General features: G+C 52.2%; 2 protein-coding genes across 3 annotated transcripts; both read right to left on the bottom strand.

The window, feature by feature from the left end:
- Positions 1-9: 9 nt before the first annotated feature.
- CFB (complement factor B) lies at positions 10-5,949 on the bottom strand. The gene is made up of 18 exons (XM_052647790.1): positions 5,811-5,949; positions 5,481-5,714; positions 4,863-5,048; positions 4,545-4,718; positions 4,222-4,323; positions 3,982-4,118; positions 3,585-3,723; positions 3,146-3,277; positions 2,772-2,873; positions 2,544-2,681; positions 1,984-2,081; positions 1,728-1,845; positions 1,362-1,515; positions 1,181-1,257; positions 877-977; positions 645-777; positions 520-569; positions 10-208 (listed from the first exon to the last, which is right to left on the bottom strand). The coding sequence occupies exons 1-18, from the start codon at positions 5,872-5,874 to the stop codon at positions 62-64; spliced, it is 2,286 nt and encodes a 761-aa protein (XP_052503750.1). The 5' UTR covers positions 5,875-5,949; the 3' UTR covers positions 10-61.
- A 493-nt stretch (positions 5,950-6,442) lies between these two features.
- C2 (complement C2) lies at positions 6,443-18,002 on the bottom strand. 2 transcript variants are annotated; one of them, XM_052648666.1, is made up of 18 exons: positions 17,928-18,002; positions 17,558-17,767; positions 16,820-17,005; positions 14,916-15,089; positions 14,737-14,835; positions 14,396-14,529; positions 13,182-13,320; positions 12,443-12,583; positions 11,562-11,651; positions 8,615-8,755; positions 8,396-8,490; positions 8,193-8,304; positions 7,910-8,075; positions 7,722-7,798; positions 7,497-7,588; positions 7,195-7,321; positions 6,987-7,036; positions 6,443-6,849 (listed from the first exon to the last, which is right to left on the bottom strand). In XM_052648666.1, the coding sequence occupies exons 1-18, from the start codon at positions 17,971-17,973 to the stop codon at positions 6,679-6,681; spliced, it is 2,250 nt and encodes a 749-aa protein (XP_052504626.1). In that variant the 5' UTR covers positions 17,974-18,002; the 3' UTR covers positions 6,443-6,678. The 2 variants fall into 2 exon arrangements, with proteins under 2 accessions (XP_052504626.1, XP_052504625.1); XM_052648665.1 differs by having other exon boundaries at positions 7,722-8,075.
- Between the last annotated feature and the right edge of the window lie 25 nt (positions 18,003-18,027).

Here is an 18,027-nt window from a genome sequence, read left to right as displayed (position 1 = left end):
ACACAGGTGTTGTCGCAGATGTTTTAATTTGGTCTCATGCCCCTTTCCAGCAGGAAACCCCTTATAGAAAACCCAGATCCTCATTTTTGAGTTTTTCCTTGAGCCAGGGCAGCACGTGGTAGAGGTTGATGTGAAAGTCTCGAGCATAACCAGGTACTTGCTGTGGCCGCTTGCAAACGTCCACGACGCCCCAGCTGATCACGCCAACCTGGAAAGAGCGAGGGGTTGCCAGGAATCATTTGGAAGAACTCCTTAATCCCAGGAAGCACAGCGACCACCAGCTGCACCTGAACTGACCTGGCCTGGGAGGACTAGACTAGGGCCCCAGTTCAGTTCTGCCCCCTGGCACACAGACCAGGCACATGGCCCTAAACTGGCCAGTCCAAGGAAGAGTCTGAAGGTGAGGCAGGCTCTGCCCCACGCCCCACCTCTTTTCAGCCACATGCAGTGAGCTTTCTTGTTTTGGGGCCCATGCTGACCACTCAGCATCTCTCCAGAGAGAGGAAAGAGAAGACTCACTTGAATGAAGCGGCTCCTCTTGTGAATGATCAGGGGGCCACCAGAATCACCTGCAGGGGAGGAGATGCTGTAGGCAAAGACTTAGGCCTCAGAACTCACATCACAACCAAAGAGCCTTCTCTCACCTTTGCAAGTGTTGGGGTCAGCGTAGGGATCCACACCTCCAGTGCAGAGGAACCTGGGGGTGACTACCTCAGAGACGTCCTTGACTTTGTCGTAACCTGGGGCATGTAGAGCGTCTCTCTCACAGCTGGCTTTCTGTAGGTGAGATGGGGAAGTATGGAGAGAGGCATGAGGAACAAAGCTTGCTTAGGAAGAACTGGGGCCTAAAGGACCTCAGGATCCCACCTTCCTCACCTTGTCCCCATTTTTGATGTAGACTGCCTTCCGAGTCAGGGTCCTCTTAGACTCAGACACAAACAGAGCTTCGATGTCCTTGGCAGGGAGTAGCTCTTGCACTTGACAGATGGATAGCCGGTCATTGCAGCACTCTCCCCTCCCCTCCCCTCCCCGCCTCATGCTTGTCATCAAGTGGCCCTCCACTCCTTCCTGTGAGCTGGTGGCTGGGCAGGGCATCACCTGTTCTCCCTCTACACCCCCTCGTCCCTTCCTTGTCTCAGAACTTCACCCTTACAAGCCACTCTCCCTGAACGTGTCTTACTCTGTTGCTGGCACGTAGTTGACCTTGGAAGCCTCAAGGCTTGAATCGATCCCTCAGTGCAGGGGAGACAAATGGGCCTGTTGAGGAGAGATGGGGAAATTCAAGGATCGTGAACCCTGGGCCTGCTCCCGTCTCAGTTCTGCCTCTCCCAGCCTTTTCTCTCGGAATCCAGATGGCTCACCTGATGGTGGTCTCATACTTGAGCTTCTTTGTGAGCTTGATGAGGGCCACGTCATAGTCATAAAACTCAGGAATGCCTTTTGCTTTTTTTGCATTGAGGTTGTAGTTTGGATGAAATAGGACTTCTTCTACCTCCCACTCCTGCCTGTTTTCTCCTGAAGTAGGAGAGGGAGTCCCTCTAGATGACCGATGTCTGTGTAGGCAGCCTCCTGCCTGCATGTCATCCCTAACCCAAATCTTCCCCATCCTTAACTGGTCCAGCATGCAAGGGAAGGACTGCGATGAGGACAGGTGGGAAGTGGGCCCTGGAGGCAGTGTTGCCCAGAGGGCACTGCAGAAGCTCAGAATGGATAGGTTGCATCCTTACCCATGCTGACCTTGATTGAGTGTTTCTCATCATCCACAGTGAAACAGTGTGCAGCCGTCAGCACGAAGTACTCAGACACGATAGCACCCATACAGCTCTCATGCCCCTTCGAAGGGCGCTGGGAGCAGCAGGAGAGGGAAAGCTCAGCTTTCACAAATATCACAGTCTGATCAAGAGTGCCTTGCCCTTCCTCTGACCTTTATTTCACCCTGACTTCCCCTCCCCTAAGTTCCCACCACCAGGACACTGCACTTACAATGACTGAGATCTTGGCGTGCCATGGTTGCTTGTGGTAGGGAGTACCATCCTTGTGCTCCCAAACCATGCCACAGAGACCCAGTGTCCGGCTTTCATCTGGCAAGAAAGGAGATTGTGCTAAAAGCTGGGGCAGTTCATTCCCAAATGGCAGCTGTCTTGGGGAAGGACGCCAGTGTGTCTGTGGGGAGCAGATGCCCAAAAGAGGGAAGGGAAGGCAAGGAACCACTGGAATCATGAGACTAAACTCAGAGACCTGGGTATTTTCAGGCCCAACTCCTGCTAACTTGCCATTTCTTGACCACTGTTGGCCCCAGCTTCCATATCTGTAAAAGGAGGGACTTGAGAAAGGTGTCTGCATCATTTCAGAACTCGTGATACTGAGATCAGGGAGTGGAAAGTACCAAGAAGCAAGAATAGTGACCTGGAGGTAGAAGAGGAGAGAAAGGGCTTCCAGACTTTCCAGGGCTTTAGAAGGAGTGGAAGAATGAGTGACCTTGAGGGGTCTGGGGAGAGCTGAGTTTCCTGACCATCTCCTTATAGCCTTCCATAGCTTCCTACCAAGCATTTGGACGAAAACATCCTCCAGGTTTTCCATGCCCTGGAGTTTGAACACGTGTTGCTCTTTATCCTTCTTGGAGGCCAAAGCATTGATGTTCTCTTGGTTCACTAGAGGTCCAACCCCGAACACATAGATGTCTGAGAGAAAAAACAGAGTGAGTATCTTGGCCCTGGCACAGGCAAGAAGCTAATAAACTGGGGTGCTGGGTCCTAGGCAGTAAAACTCACCCAGATAATCCTCCCTGGGGTTTTTGCGATTTCTACCAATGTCTAGCAAGTACCGAATATCGTGAATGACAGTGACTGGATCCCCACCCATGTTGTGCAAACCTGCAGGAGAGACAGACCGTGAGGGTGGGAAGACATGAAGGGAGAGGGTCCAGGAAGACAAAGAGGCTGGAAGGAATTACGTACAGGGCTGAGTGAGCAGGTTGGGGAGGAGACCATGAGTGAGACATCACGGAGTGGAGGGTCCCTCCTTGTAAAGGCACTGGAGGAGCAGCATGCCATCCCCCAGCCACAAGTCTGTGCTATGTGTGGGCTCGGGGCCACGAGCTGATTTGAGAGGGTGGGGAGTCAGGCAGGAGAAAAGCCCCTCTTACCGTCAGTCATGATGATAATGACGTGGCGCGTGCGGTTCCAGGTCTCTTTGAGGTTGTTTATATCTCTGCTCATCATGTTGTACACTTCCAGGAGCGCCCTCTTGGTGTTGGTCCCTGCTTTCAACTTGTGATCTGTGAACAGGGAAGATGTCATCACCTGGTCTCCCAAGCCATCCTTGACCCCAGAGGTCTGGCAGCAACTGGCATCCCACATCTGTCAACTTGAGTTGTTACCCCACTGTCTTCCCTTTGACAACAAAGTACCCCTCTCAGGTCCAAAGGATTCCCACCAAACCCCATTTTCCAATGACCCTGCTGTCCAACCGTGGATTAAAACGTAGTCCTCCCTGCCTCCCCACATGGTCTCACTACACCCTCCCCACAACACTTCTGAAACTTCAGACCAAAGTGAACCTCCCACCCTTCCCTGACTTCTGACCTGCGTAGTTGATTCGGTTGAGCTGCTCTGTGACCCAGTCTGCGTCGCTGCTCTTTGGATCGAACACTTTGATCAAAACTTTGGGTTCTGTGGCATATGTCACTAGACCATATTTTGGCTTCACCCCGTAGCTTGCCACCTGTGGGCGAGGGAAGCAATAGGTCACAGCATCAAAAGTAGAATATACGATTGGGAGAATTCAGCAGCTTGGCTGAGACAGATAGGAAAGGCCTTAGTAAGAGACTCAAGGACTGACTCATCACCCTGGGGTCATGGAGGAGTCCAAGTTAAAGGTCAAGTAAAAGGAAAGGAGGACACAATGGGACCTGGAGATTTTCTGGGACCCTGTGGCTCAGAGGGGCTGGGAGTTCCCACCTTCAAGGGGAGGGGGCCCCACCTTCTCGATGAAATCTCTGAGACAATTCTTGGCCCCTGTGAAGTTGTGGGCCCCCACGCTGTCTGATCCATCCAATACCAGGTAGATGTTCATGGAGCCTGAGGGGTCCAGGACAATCTTTCTCTTCTGTTGTTCCCCTGGATGCCATCAGAGAGGCTCAGGCTCCAGAACAAATAGGTCTCCTGCCCCTTCTCCACCCCACGCCCAACTCCCTGCCCCGCCTCCCCTCTGCCTTCAAACCTGGGCTGTGCCCATCCTCGGCATCAACTCCTTCTATGGTCTCTGTCAGGGAAGACAGGAAGGCTTCGGCCACCTCTGCAGGAGTGTCGTACATAAAAGAGTCTGGGAGAGGTCAGAGAGCAGGTCAAATGTCTGGGAGGGTCAGGGACACTGACAGGAGGTGGTGGGCTTCTGGGGCGGGAAGGGCTCAGAAGCTCTTCGGGGAGATTAAGAAGGGAGGAAGGAGCTGGATGGTGGCAGCGGGAGATGGCAGTGCGCTCCTCGGGGGATGTGCAGATGGGAGAGCAGGGTCTGACTTGAGGGTACAGAGAAGTAAGGGTCACCTTGGCAGGAAGGCTCCGTTCCACTCCAAGAGCCACCTTCCTGGCATGTTCGCTGCTGGGAACCACGTAGAGTGAGCCCCCGGTTGCAGTAGTAGGTGACACGATCTTCAAGGCGGTACTGGCTGCCCACCTTCCTCGTGCCAAGGGGGATGCCCGGGTTGGGGCAGTACCCCGCTGCAGAAGTGTAAGACACACTGGTGAGGGCCAAAGCCTGGGGCGCAAAAGGCAAGGCAGAGCACCAAGAGCTGTGGCCCTGGTTCCTCAGGCTGCAGGTGGTCAGGGAGAAGGAGCTGTTGTGGACGGGGGGACGGTTCTCACCTCCATCATCACAGATGGCCGTTTCCCCATCCCACCGACCATTCCCTTGGCAGGTGCGATTGGCAGAGCCCCGAAAAGTGTAGCCATCATAGCAGCGGAAAGAGATCTCATCGCTCAAATTGTAGTAGGCAGCGCGGGGCCAGTACTCCCCATTCTCAAAATCCTGTGGTCTGGGACAGCGAATTGCTTTGGGGGCAAGAAGGTGGAAACCAGGTAGAAGTTACTGGAAGGGAAGGGCTGCCCCTTTAGAATAACCCTTCTGGTCTCAGGGACCCTGTCACAGAAATATAACTTCTGGGCCCCACAGGATAGCTACTACCCTCGACCCCTGGAGGAACCTCCACCCATAAGGAGTACTGCTGCTCCCTCCTCCCCATTTCTAAGTGTTCTTTGAACTGCCAGGGCTGCCTGACACAGGGTAAATGCTTAGTAAAGTCTAGCTCCCCTTCCTTCTCTCTCCATCCCACCTCCAACCCTCGCTCAGCTCTGACCCACGCTCAGCCCAACTTTTCAGCCTGCCTGGTCTCCACTCAAGCCTAGACTTATTCAAGTCTAGACCTTAGCTGCCACCTGCTCCGTCCCACAGCCGGCCCATGCCCATCCTCACTGCCCTCCAACCTTTGCATTCAGCCCTCTTGACAATCTTTCTGTCTTGAGTCTGCAGGGTGCTCCAGGACCCTGTGGATCTGCAGGTGCGAATCTGCACAGGATATGGGTAGAAGCCAGAAGGACACAAGTACTCCAGCACCTGGCCTGCCTTGAGAAGCCGGAAGGAGCCACCTTTGATCTCTACTCCCTCCAGAGAGCAGGGGCTTTGAGGCTCGGCCTCAGGCAGTGGTGTCATGCCCACACCTAAACAGAAAAGTTGGTGAGGCCCAGCCTCACAAGGCCAAGGACAGATCGTGGGGGAAGCAGGAGTGGAGGGAGAGGGGCTGTGATCTCACTTACCTCCACACAAGAGGCCCAGGATCAAGGGTACCAGGCAGAGTCGGGGGTTGTGACCAATCCTCATGGTGACCGGGGGCTCGGGGCAGGAGGGCCTCTCCTGGCTTCTGCAAGTCTGCTTGGCTTGATAGCCAAGCTGAAACTTTAGACCTGAGCCTGGTCACACTCCCTTCCCCTGCCCCCCACAACCTCCAGCCTTTTATATAATCCTGTTCTGGCACCTGCTGTTCACCCCACCCTCCCTACCCACATCACTTTCCGGAATGTCCATCGGGGAGGGCCCCACTGAGCTGCCAATCAAGGAAACAGAAACTGCAAAAACTCCACCTTTGGCTTCCCAAGGTCCAGGACTCTGCCAGTCAACACCTCCTCTCTGCCCCTGGTCCTGCTCAACAAGCCCAGACCTCCCCTTGGGGACTAGATATAAAGCCCCCACTGCGCACCCCCCAACCCCCTGCTGACTCTGTTTTGGAGCAGAGTTCAGCCACTGTTTGTCCAGCAAGGTCTCTGACCTGCCTTCTTGGCAGTTCCTGGAATCATTCTGGCCTTTCTCTCCCCTCCCAGGCCAACCCCTAGGCAGAGGCACAGACAGATGTGGGGATCATTGGCTTTTTATTAGTTTCATAACTGGGTAGTTTCCTGTGTAAGGAAAGGAGAGTGAGCCAAGTACAGCAGAGGGCGGGCTCAGCGCTGGCAGGAGTGCCGGGGATTCCCTAGCGTGGATGTGCCTCTGCCCCAGGACCCTGGAGAAGGGGATGTGTTCAGAGCAAGGACTGCGGATGGGTCATGGAGGCTGAGGGTGGTATTCAGAGGTAGGAGACTGGAGAGACAGCAGGTCCTGGCAGGTCAGCAGAGGGCTCTGTGGCCAAGATTAGAGGGGCACAAAGTTCAGGATGCCTTCCAGATGCTGCCTGAGCCAGGGCTGCAGGCGGAAGAGGTTGATGTGGAAATCTCGCGGGACCTTGCCATGGGGCGCAGGTTTGCGGGAGTTCTTACTGGAGTGGCCACAGGGGTTGTAGAGACCCCAGCTCACCAGGCCCACCTAGAAGAGGGAAAGGTTGGAGTGGGGGGCTTCCCCTGTCCCAGCCCCGACCTCCTTAAGTCCTTCAAAGGCCTGCCTCATCCCCCAACAAGGCCAAGATCCCATGACTCCAGTCCTGTGAACTTCTCCCTTCTCACCTGAAAAAACCTGAGTCTCCGCTCAAGGAAAACTGCTCCCCCGGATTCTCCTACCAGAAAGGAGGGACAGAGACTGTCATCCTGCCAACCATCACCGCTGCATCGGGGCGTGCATGCTGGCCATGAGGGACACCGGTGGCCTTCCCCTGGGGAATCCGGAATCCAGGGTGGGGGGTGGGGGTGCGAAGTGGGTGGAGGAGGGGCTCACCCTTGCAGGGACTGTCGTCCCCCTGGGTCCCGCTGCATAGGAACTGGTCTGTCACCACCTCTCTGACATCTGTCAGGTTGGGGAACGTGGTTTTGTCTTTGGAGACAACCTTGACACAGTTTATCCACTGCAGGAGGGGCGGAAGAGGACAGAAGGGTGGAGTGAGTGAGCCCAGGGCAGAGCTTGCTAGGCCCAGGAGGAGGGATGACTTGGGGTCAGAGAGAGAAAGCAGCCAGAGCTAGAGGATGCAGAGAGAAATCCCATTCCCACCCTCAACAGCGTCTAGAACCTGAGACCCTCACCTCTGACCCTGTCTTGAGGTTAATATTCAGCTTATCCCCGTTCAAAGCCACAAAATGAGCAGGAATGCTCACTTGGTTCAGAAGCTCCTTCTCTGCAGTCAAGAACAAGGATGTCAGCCCTGGTCCCTTTACCCAGCATCCTGACTTGGGGGCTGCAGCACAGCCCATGATGTCACCCCCAAGCCCTGGTGCCAGTCCCTCTCGCACCCTGAGTCCAGCGCTCACCGTGGTCTCGGCAGGTACTGCCTGGGAGTCTCCGCAGAGCCAGGTTGGCCCCCACCGTGCAGGGGAGGCAGATAGGCCTGAGGAGAAGGACCAGGGTCACAGAGGCCCATCCTTGGTGGCCCCTCCTCCAGGGCTCCCCAGGACACCCTCCCCTATAGAGGGTGCCCTCCCATCCCAGATTCCGGCACCTGGCATGGGTGGACATCTTCACTTTCTGGGTCAGCTTTAGCAGAGCAATGTCATCGCCATAGAACTCCGGGATTCCCTGATTCTTCTTGGAAAAGACATTGAAGCCTGGGGAGATCTCTGCCTTCTCAATTTGGAATTCTCTGCTCCCCTGAAAGTTGGGATCCCCTGGAAACAAAGTAGCAGATTAGGCTGGACCAGGGCTCCTGAAGGGGCCAGAGGCTGGGAACAAGGGGTGGGAGCTCTGCCCAGGGGATCGGGAATCTGGTGCGGGCCCTTCCTTACCCACACTGACCCTCCACAGTGTTCTGTCCTCGGCATTGCTTAAGCAGTGAGCGGCTGTCAGGACCCACTGGTCGGAGATGAGGGCCCCCCGGCAGGTCTCCTGGCTCTTGGGCTGCAGGGGGACAGGGAATCTCGGGGACTGCTATGTCTCTGGCTTGTGGCCACACCTCTGGGATCCAAGCCCCATCTCTCCTTCTGCGTACCTTAATAGTGACGTGCCAGGGTGTCCTCTCCTGGGCAGAGGCATTGGCAGACATGTTCCCTACCCCACAGATGGGGTCTGTGAGCTGGGAGATGTCTGTGGGTGTGAGGAGCAGATGGTGAAGGAGGCCGGTGAGGGGCACTGTGAGCAGGTGCCATCCCGGGACCCTCAGCCAGCTCCACACTGGCCACCCCCTCCAGAGAGGGTGAAGTGCACTCACCCAGCATGTGCTCGAAGACCTGGCTCAGCGCCTGCACATCCTTCAGAATGAAGGCATGCCTCTCGCCGTCCTTCTTGGACCCCAGGTTATTCAATTCTTTCCAGTCCACTTGTAGGCTGCCCACACCAATGGCATAGATGTCTGAGGGGGAGGGAATTAGCAGAATCTCACAGTGAGTGGCTATCCCGCAGCACAGGAGGCTGCGGTTGGGAACTCGCTGTGTCCCCTGAAGCCCTGCGTGAGCGGGATGCCCTCCACTCCCCTCCACTACCTATCTGACCTCATTTCCTACCACTCCTCCCCTTCAGTCTCTTCAAGTCACACACCCTCCTTGAAGTTCCTGAAATACACTCCCACCTCAGGGCCTTTGCACGAACTTTGTCCCTGCCTGGTTCACGCCTACCCCAGGCTTTCCACATGCCTCACTCTCTTACATTTCTAAGCTTTGATTCAAATGTCACCATCATTGCAGGAGGCCTGCTGGGGCCTCCTTTTGTAAAACTACAATGACCCAGACATCTCGATTTCTTTTCTGCTTAATTTTATATCTCAGTGCATGTCACCCTCTACTGTGCCATATGGCTTCCTTATTTATTTTCTGTAATGCCTGGAATGGGTAGAATTGTGTCTTCTTGAAAGGTATGTTCAGGTCCTAACCCCCAGGACCTGTGAATATGCTCATATATATTTGGAAATAGTGTCCTTGCAATACAATCAGTTAAAGTGAGGTCTCGCTGGATGGGGGAAGGGAGGGAAAGACGAATCTGACGCCTTTACAAGAATGTGGAAATCCGAACGCCAACACAGAGAACCATGTGACATCACAGAGATACCGTCAGGGAAGACAGTGATGTGAAGAGAGGCAGAGATTGGGTAATCCTGGCTTCCCTGGTGGCTCAGAGGTTAAAGCGTCTGTCTGCAATGCAGGAGACCTGGATTCGATCCCTGGGTCGGGAAGATCCCCTGGAGAAGGAAATGGCAACCCACTCCAGTATTCTTGCCTGGAGAATCCCATGGGCAGAGGAGTCTGGTGGGCTACAGTCCACGGGGTCACAAAGAGTCGGACACAACTGAGCAAGCGACTTAACCCCAAGCTAAGGAATGCCTGGGGCCACCTGAAGTTGGACAAGGTAAGGAAGGATTCTCGGAGGTTCCGGCAGGAGCACGGCCCTGTTGATACTTTGATTTTGGACTTCCTACTTCCTGAGCATGAGAGAATACATCTCTGTTGTTTCAAGCCACCCAAATTTGTACCATTTGTTGCCACAGCCCTAAAAACTAACATATCGCCCTCTTCCAGAATGACAGCCCCACGAAACAGGCATTTTCCTCTGTTTGTTTACAGCTGTATTCTTAGAGTGGTGCTTGGCCCAAAAGAGGCTCTTGGTGAGGAATTTTAAATGAATAACTGAATGAAAAAGAACTCATGATGTAGCATCGAGGCACCGCTTCAGATCTGGTCATCCCCTACAAAATGGCTCTGGGAGAAGGGCTTGAAGCCACCTCTTCCCATTGGAGGACCTGGATCCACACTACCATCCACACCAACCTCTGAGCCAGTGTGGGTGCTAGTCAGAACTGCCCCAGGGTGGCCACCAAGTCTAGCCTTCTCCCACCCTTTATACCCCTCATAGTCCTTTTATGCAGTTACAGTGGGAACTGGACGATTATCACGTCCCATGTGTTTTCGCTGAAGAATTGATGCTTTTGAACTGTGGTGTTGGAGAAGACTCTTGAGAGTCCCTTGGACTGCAAGGAGATCAAACCAGTCAATCCTAAAGGAAATCAGTCCTAAATATTCATTGGAAGGACTGAACCTGAAGCTCCAATACTTTGGCAGCTTGATTCAAAGAGCTGACTCTTTGGAAAAAGACCCTGATGCTGGGAAAGATCGAAGGTAGGAGGAGAAGGGGACAACAGAGGATGAAATAGTTGGATAGCATCACCAACTTAATGGACATGAGTTTGAGCAAGCTCCAGGAGATGGTGAAGGACGGAGAAGCCTGGCATGCTGCAGTCCACAGTGTCGCAAAGAGCCGGACACAACTGAGTGACTGAACAATAGCAATGTGTTTTCTCTGTTTCCCTGAGGTTCCTGCCTCCTTTTAAGAATGTGTTTTCAAGCATTTAACTCTGGCGCAGTGATGCTAAGGAGTTAGGGAGTGAAGTTTGGATTTTGCCTTCCTTAGGCCAGGGTACTCAAAACCAGCTGCTACCCCTTATCTGGAGCACTTCTCTTTGAAGTTCTTTTCTGGTCAAAGGTCAGAGCAATTTTTGTTTATCTGAATTAGAGGAACTGTTCTTTTAGAGACTGCAACTACCAACGCCTTAGTTAACTGCACTAATGGAGAAAAGGCCAGAGACAGTCCCCACGAGGATTCCAGACCTTTTCTTCCTGGAGAGGTTTGTGGAACAAAAGCCGGTGAATGAAAACGACATTGACGGTGATGATAGTGGTGGTGGTGGTCACCACCCCTGCACACGTTGAGTTTCTCTGCACCAGATAATGTTTGAGCATTTGCCCTTACTGGCCTGAGGTAGGCCCTTGTCCTGTATCCTCCTTACAAGAAAAGAAACGACCCATGGTCACAGCCAATCAAAGATGAACCCAAGGTTGAAACCACAAAGGTTTGTAGTTTGACTACAAACTCTTCAGTGTGATCCTTGGCTGACTGCATACAGAACACAGCCTGGGGTCTCGATAGAAATACAGCCGAGGACTTCCCTGGCAGTTAAGCGGTTAAGACTCTGTGCTTCTACTGCAGGGGGTGTAGGTTTGATCCCTTGTCAAAATACTAAGATCCCTTATGCTATGTACAGTGCAACCCCCCCCACCAGAAAAATGAAATGCAGAGAAATACAGCCAAGATGCTGAAACTCCTGGCTGTGGGCTTTGGGTCCTCTGCAGAGAGCACAGATTGTGGCAGGGGCGGGTGCAGAGGCTCACCCAAAAAGTCTTTCCTCTTCTGGTTGATGTTCAAGACTTCTTTGATATTGTCAACAGCCACCTTGGGAGAGCCGCCCATGTTGGACTTTCCTGGATCAAGGAGGGAAAAGAATTGTTCATTAAGATGGGTGAAGCACAATCCCCTCAGCCCTGGAGAAGTAGAGAGGCATTCACCCCGGGAGCCTCAACACTTACACTCCCTGCTGGAGTTTCGAGATACATTCTTCACACAAATTCTTTAGCACTGGGTCAGGGGCATCTTAATACTTTATCTCATTTGATTCTCGTGCAGCCCCTGTAAGTGTGGGTCTCCTCATGTTATAGATACGAAATCTGATTTCTAGAGGAGCTGTGTGATTTGGGAAAAATCAAGATAAATGGCAGAGCCCTGATCCACTACCCAATATGCCTTTCATCCATGGACCTCAACATCACTGCTGCACACCTCCCACCCAGCTCCCTCTAGGTGACCTCCCAGGTGGCAACAACGAACACATGATAATAAATCACTTTTACACAAGGTACTTATTGCTCTTCATAAAAATTGTGTAAGGGGACTTCCCTGGAGGACCAACGGCCAAGACTCTGTACTTCCACTGCCAGGGGTTCAGGTTTGATCCCTGGTCGGAGAACTAAGATCCACATGCCATGCGGTGCAGCCAAAAAATAAACGAACAAACTATATACAGAAAAGAGGGCAGCTTCCATTATCAATAGTTGTCGTGGTTGTCATTACTGTCATCATCAACATTGTTTCTACTTTAGAAATAAGAAACCAAGGCCTGACATGGCAGAGGGAGAACCAGAAGGCAGGTCTTCTGACCCCAAATTGCTGCTCCTTCCACGGTGCCAGGCTCACTCACAGAGACAACAATACCTACCATCTGTCAGAAGGATGATGGCATGTCGGATTTCCTGCCAGGCCACTGGGTTCATACGGAGCCGATTCATTTGGTTATTCATCATTATATAGACAGCATGGAGGGCCTCGTAGATGTTGGTCCCAGTTCCATTTTCATGGTCTGGAATATGTGAAGATGAAAAGTTCTCTTAGAAACTTTCCACCTACCACCTGGGAGAAGGGAATCCCTTTATTTTCCCCAAACACTGGAAATGCAATTATCAGTTGATTTGATAAAGACAGACCTTTGATATTCAGTTAGAGATTTGGCATCATTTCCCGCTCAAATATTTCAAACCTTTCTCTTTAGAAATGCTCATTGCATAACAGCATTAAAGGTCATTCTAAAATCCCATAATTTGAAGATGAGGTTTCCAAAGGGGATTGTTTAACCAGCTGCTACCTACCACCCAGGTAGTTTCATAATGACGTGAGGAGACTATGAAAACCAGACCATGTGGTTCAGGGAGGAGCTGAAGACCTGCACAATGCTTTTGGACCCGTAGCATGTGTGAACAAGCCACGTATTGATAGGAGCTGCAACTCCCCAACCATGAGCCTGACTTGGAAGCCACCCCAATCTACGGAACCTTAGGCCCAGAACCGTGGGATCTGAATGCCACCAAGAGGTCTCTCTCTCGAACTTGTCCAGAACCTGCAGGCACAGAGAGCTCATCCTCTGCTCCCACTCCCATCACCTTCATTTGATGGCATCATACCTTTATAGTTGATATTTCTCAGACTGTTCTCCACTTCAGTCACATCCCGGGATCTGTCTTCCAAGACAGACATGATGATTTTGGGCTTTGATGCAAAAGTGATGATGGCGACACTAACCTTGATCTCAAAGCTGAAGATCTGTGAAGGGCAAGTGAGAGGGTGAAGGGCCCCCAGACCAAACAGAAGATGGTAAGAGAGCCAGCAATGGGCCCTGGAGGAGACAGAGAGCCTAGACAGAGATCGACAGAGTGAAGGCTCATGGAGAATCCCTTCCTGGGAGGTGGCTGCTTAAGGAAGCCAGGAAGCTGACAGTTGTTGGTCCTCTCCTGTGTTTGACAGGTTCACTCTGCATTTAATCCTCATATCAACGATGTGAGGGGTCGTGATGGTCCCTATTATGTAGACGAGGATGCTGAGACTTGTTACCTTGCCCCCGATCACACCACTGGTGAAAGATGGAGGAAGCATTCAAACCTATCGGCACTTGCCTGTAGCATTTTATTGCCTCATGGCTTAGCGGCTCACATAACTTTACATCTGAAGAGAGAAACCAAGGAGCACAAAGGCTGCCTTCTTTCCAAGGGAGCAGGGAGGGAAAACACTTATCTACAAAAACTATTGTGAAAAGCACAATTCCCAAGCAAATCCTGGCAAGAAACGTAAACCAGGGGTTTCCAAACTCTTCTGTTCATGCATTCCGTCAGCAGAAACACTCTGAGCACATACCTCAATATAGGTATATGTATTTATAAAGTATACTCATGAAGTGTATCACTGTTCAGATATATTGTGTGCATTTTAAAATGTATAGAAAAGATTGACACTTTAAAAGGAAACTATTAAGTTCTTCATTTCAGTTAAATTACAGTTATTCCACATGATTACTATTATTTTTCTGCCACACACACACCCACAGACTGTTTTGGGTACCCCTTTGTGAAGACCACTCTTCTAGAATTCCTGAAAAGTGGGATCTCAGCCTCGTTCATCTTTGTGGTCTCCCAGGAGCCAGAATAGTGCTTGACATATAGTAGGTACCCCAACAGTGTTTGTGGAATGAAAAATAGTATCCTCTAAATTCATGATCCATGGCGTGTGTATAATCTGGGAAGACTTCTTGGAGGAAGCGGGCTGGGAATGGGATTCTGAGAAGGGAAGGAGACAGAGACAGTGCAGGAAGGCAGCCGATATCCGCCGGCTCCTATTTCCTGACCCTGTCCACCATGTGGGAGGCGCTGTCCTTGAAGATTTCGAAGTCATCTTTGGACACACTCTGAGAGGCGTCCAGGAGCAGGTAGAGGTTCAGGTGACCGGAACGCTGGATTTGTATTTTGCGACCCAAGTTATCTGGGAGAAATGTGAAAGGGGGATGATTCAGACCTCCACCGCCCATCTGCTCTCTAGCCAAGGCGATCAAACCCCTCTGCAAACCCCTCTGCCCCACCTCCAGTCAGCTCAGCCCCAGTGAGCACACAGGAAGCTCCTGCCCCGCCCCCAAGCTTGCCCCGCCCCTGCTCCCGCCCCGCCCCTGCCACGCCCACCTCAAGCACTCACTTTTCTTCTGCTGGATGGGATTGGTGGTTGCAAGTAAGTGGGAGAAGGAGGTGCCCAGGGCGGGGGCCACATCCTCAGGAAAGTCGTAGGAGTAGGGCTCTGTGGGGAGAGCAGATGGGGTCAGCTGGGCCCGGGGATCGGGGCCCAGCAGTGTCCGCAGGGTCAGAGCTGCTACTCACGGCGGCAAATGGCCTCCGTCCCACTCCAGACCCCGTCATCCTGGCACTCGCGCTCCGCAGACCCTGTCAGCACCAGATTCGAGGAGCAGCGGTATCTGACCTTGTCCCCAAGGCCGAAGCGAGACCCAGTCCGCACTGCACCCACAGAAATGCCCGGGTTGGGGCAGTGACTGGCTGCGAAGAACAAAGGAAGACGGAGATGAGCAGGGACTCCGGACCCGGCTGGCCCACCCTCTCCCAGGCTCTTCCTCCTCTGGAAACCCTCAGAGCCTCTGTGGGTCCCTTGGCCTCTCCCTTGGAGACATCATACCTGTGCTTCCCAGGGGTGCAGATGGAAAAACCTGAATTAGGGAAAAGGTTTAGAACTCTGTGGCCTCAGTGGCCACCTAAAACATCCCAATCCCAACCCAGGGTCTCTGCTAGTACCATACCAGAACCTCAGGGAAGATGGCAGCTAAAGCTACCCCTCCACAGAGAACATTTGCAAACAATGAGACATCACTACACATCCACCAGCACTGTTAAAACTAAAAAGATGGGCAATTCCAGGTGTCAGAGGACAACCAGAGCTGCTGATCTCTCGAGAAACTGTTTGCAGACTCTACTAAAAGACAACGGATGCCAACCTGTGACCCGGTAACTCCACTCCCAGATAACATACTCAAGAGAGATAAGTGTCTAGTGCACCAAAAGTCACATATAAGCATGTTCATAGAGCTTTACTCACAATAACCAAAAACCAGAAATAGCCAAATGCTCACCAACAAGAGAATACATAGATAAACTGTATGTATGTATGTAATGGAACTACACAGCCCATAAAAAAATAACGAACTGCTGATACACAGGGAAACATCGATAAATCTCCCAGGCAGAATGTCGAATAAAGGAAACCAGATGCGAAAGAGCACAGTCTGTCTGATTCCACTTGTATGAGGTGTAAGAATAAGCTAAACGAATCTATGGAGATACAAGTCAGGAGAGGGTTACCTTGTGGAAGGGGATAGGAAGGAGCCTCCTGAGATGATGGACACTTGGTTTTGGTGAATACTTAAAATCTGCACACTTTAGATAGATTCAACCTCAATTTTCAAATGAATTATATTTATGTTTGAATAAATGGCTGTTGTCAAAGAATCAAGGCTGTGACTAGAAAGCCAGCAGCTGGGCTCCAGGTGAGGATACAGTCCTACCGCCTCGTCACCTCTGAGTCCTCTGTATCATGTATTTAGAACTGTGATCTAGGAAGCTCCTAAAACCTACAGGCTAAAACCTGTGTAGCTCCAGGGAATCCCAGGACCCCAACTTCTGTCAAGCAGAGCACCCCCCTAAATCTCTCACAAGGGCAGTAATGACCAAGATAAAAGTATATGTGGTGCTCAGCAGATTCCAGGAGCTGTTCCACAGGCAACTCATTTGATCCACACAGCAACCCCCTGCAGTCAGTATTCTCACCGTCTCCATTTTACAGATGTGAAAACTGAGGCACAGAGAGGTTAAATAACCTCCCCAAAGGCTGTCAAAATCAAAGCTGGGCTTGGAACTCAGACTGGCTCCAGAGGCAAGGCAGCTGAGCACAGCACTTAATTGCCTTCATCACATCCTCCCTGCAACAGCCCAGGGGGAGCAGGTACCAACCTGGCTTGGAGGCATTGGGAAAAGCTGGACAGAGCATTTGCAGCCTTGATGCTGGACCCAAACCTTAGCACCGACTTCCTTGAGCCAAGAGCCTAACAGGCTGGAGATGTGTGACTATAGACCTCAACTGACCAAAATTTAGGATTATGATTTTGGCACCAGAGACACCTGGTCCCTGACCCCACACATGCTCCCTGGGCACATATCTGGCTCCAGGGTTCCTGGGAGACCCCTGCCCCCATGCAGCCATGGGTCAGGACACTCACCACCATTGTCACACACGGCCGTCTCGCCATCCCACATGCCATTGGGGCGACACTGCCGAACAGCTGAGCCCCGCAGGGTGAAGCCATCCTCACACTCAAAGGTCAGATTGCCGCCCACCGGGTGGGACCCCAGCCGTGGGATGTACACACCATTTTCAAAGGAAACGGGAGCTGGACAGCGAACAGCTGGAGGGAGAGAAGGGGATGACAATACAGGGATGGAGGGATGACACGTGGACTGGACACCAACGTGGGTGATATCCAGCTTGGAGGTATGGCAAGAGCCAGCTGCTTGTCAAAATATTAGGTGGATACCTGTGAAACTGCTACTTTTGACAATTGGTTGAATATTAGCAATTTCACATAGTTCAATCTAATAGATTTTAAAACGGTTACTTCTCTCAGCCCCGTGAGGACTATGACCGCCCCAGTCCCTCCTTTGGTGTTCTCCAATGTCCCAGGAGTGGGTAACTAGAGGGGTGACACATAGCATCCATTCTGAACAGTCAGTACAGTGCGGCAGATTGTCAAAACCTCTAAACATCATCCTTGGCTTTAGTACCCCACAGTCTCCATCATAGCCTGCCTTCAATGCCTTGCTGTGGGCAGTAGACATTTCCTTGCTATTTTGAACAGCCCTGTGGAAAAGGAGCTTTGCCACCCCTTGAGTCACATTAAGCCCCATGCTGAGTAAACTAAATAGGAGTCCCCAGGGTGGCCACTGGCAGGGAGCCTCACGTTTGCAGATTGCCTTTGTCAACCGAGTGGATCTCGGGATTTGCCACTGTCCGTTGCTCTTGCACAGCCTTGTCGCCACCGGGTATGGGTAATGGCCCAGGGGGCAGGAGTAGGTGAGGATACTCCCAGGGCTCCAGCCGTTGCTGAGGGTGAAACTGCCACCAGAGATATTCACGTTCTTGGGGCAGGAAAGCACAGCTGTAGCCAAACCTGCGGACATGGGGGCATGACTCAGAAATGCACCAGAGAAGGAAGGCACGGATGAGGAAAGGAAAGCAGAAGAGGCTGTCCGTTTCACACGTGGAAACTCAGTCTGGTGGCACCAGCCCGGCCCCGCAGGACCCCAGCATCCCCTCTTCCCTGCTCCTACCTGGGTACAGGGGCAGCAGGCAAAGGACGGCCATCAGTGGGTCCATGGTGTCTACCTCAGGGGCAGGGACAGGCAGAGAACCTGGAGAGGGAAAAGGTCA

Source organism: Budorcas taxicolor, chromosome 11 (assembly GCF_023091745.1).
Source record: "Budorcas taxicolor isolate Tak-1 chromosome 11, Takin1.1, whole genome shotgun sequence".
In the NCBI taxonomy this organism is placed as follows: domain Eukaryota; kingdom Metazoa; phylum Chordata; class Mammalia; order Artiodactyla; family Bovidae; genus Budorcas; species Budorcas taxicolor.
This window is presented reverse-complemented; position numbering and strand designations above follow the sequence as displayed.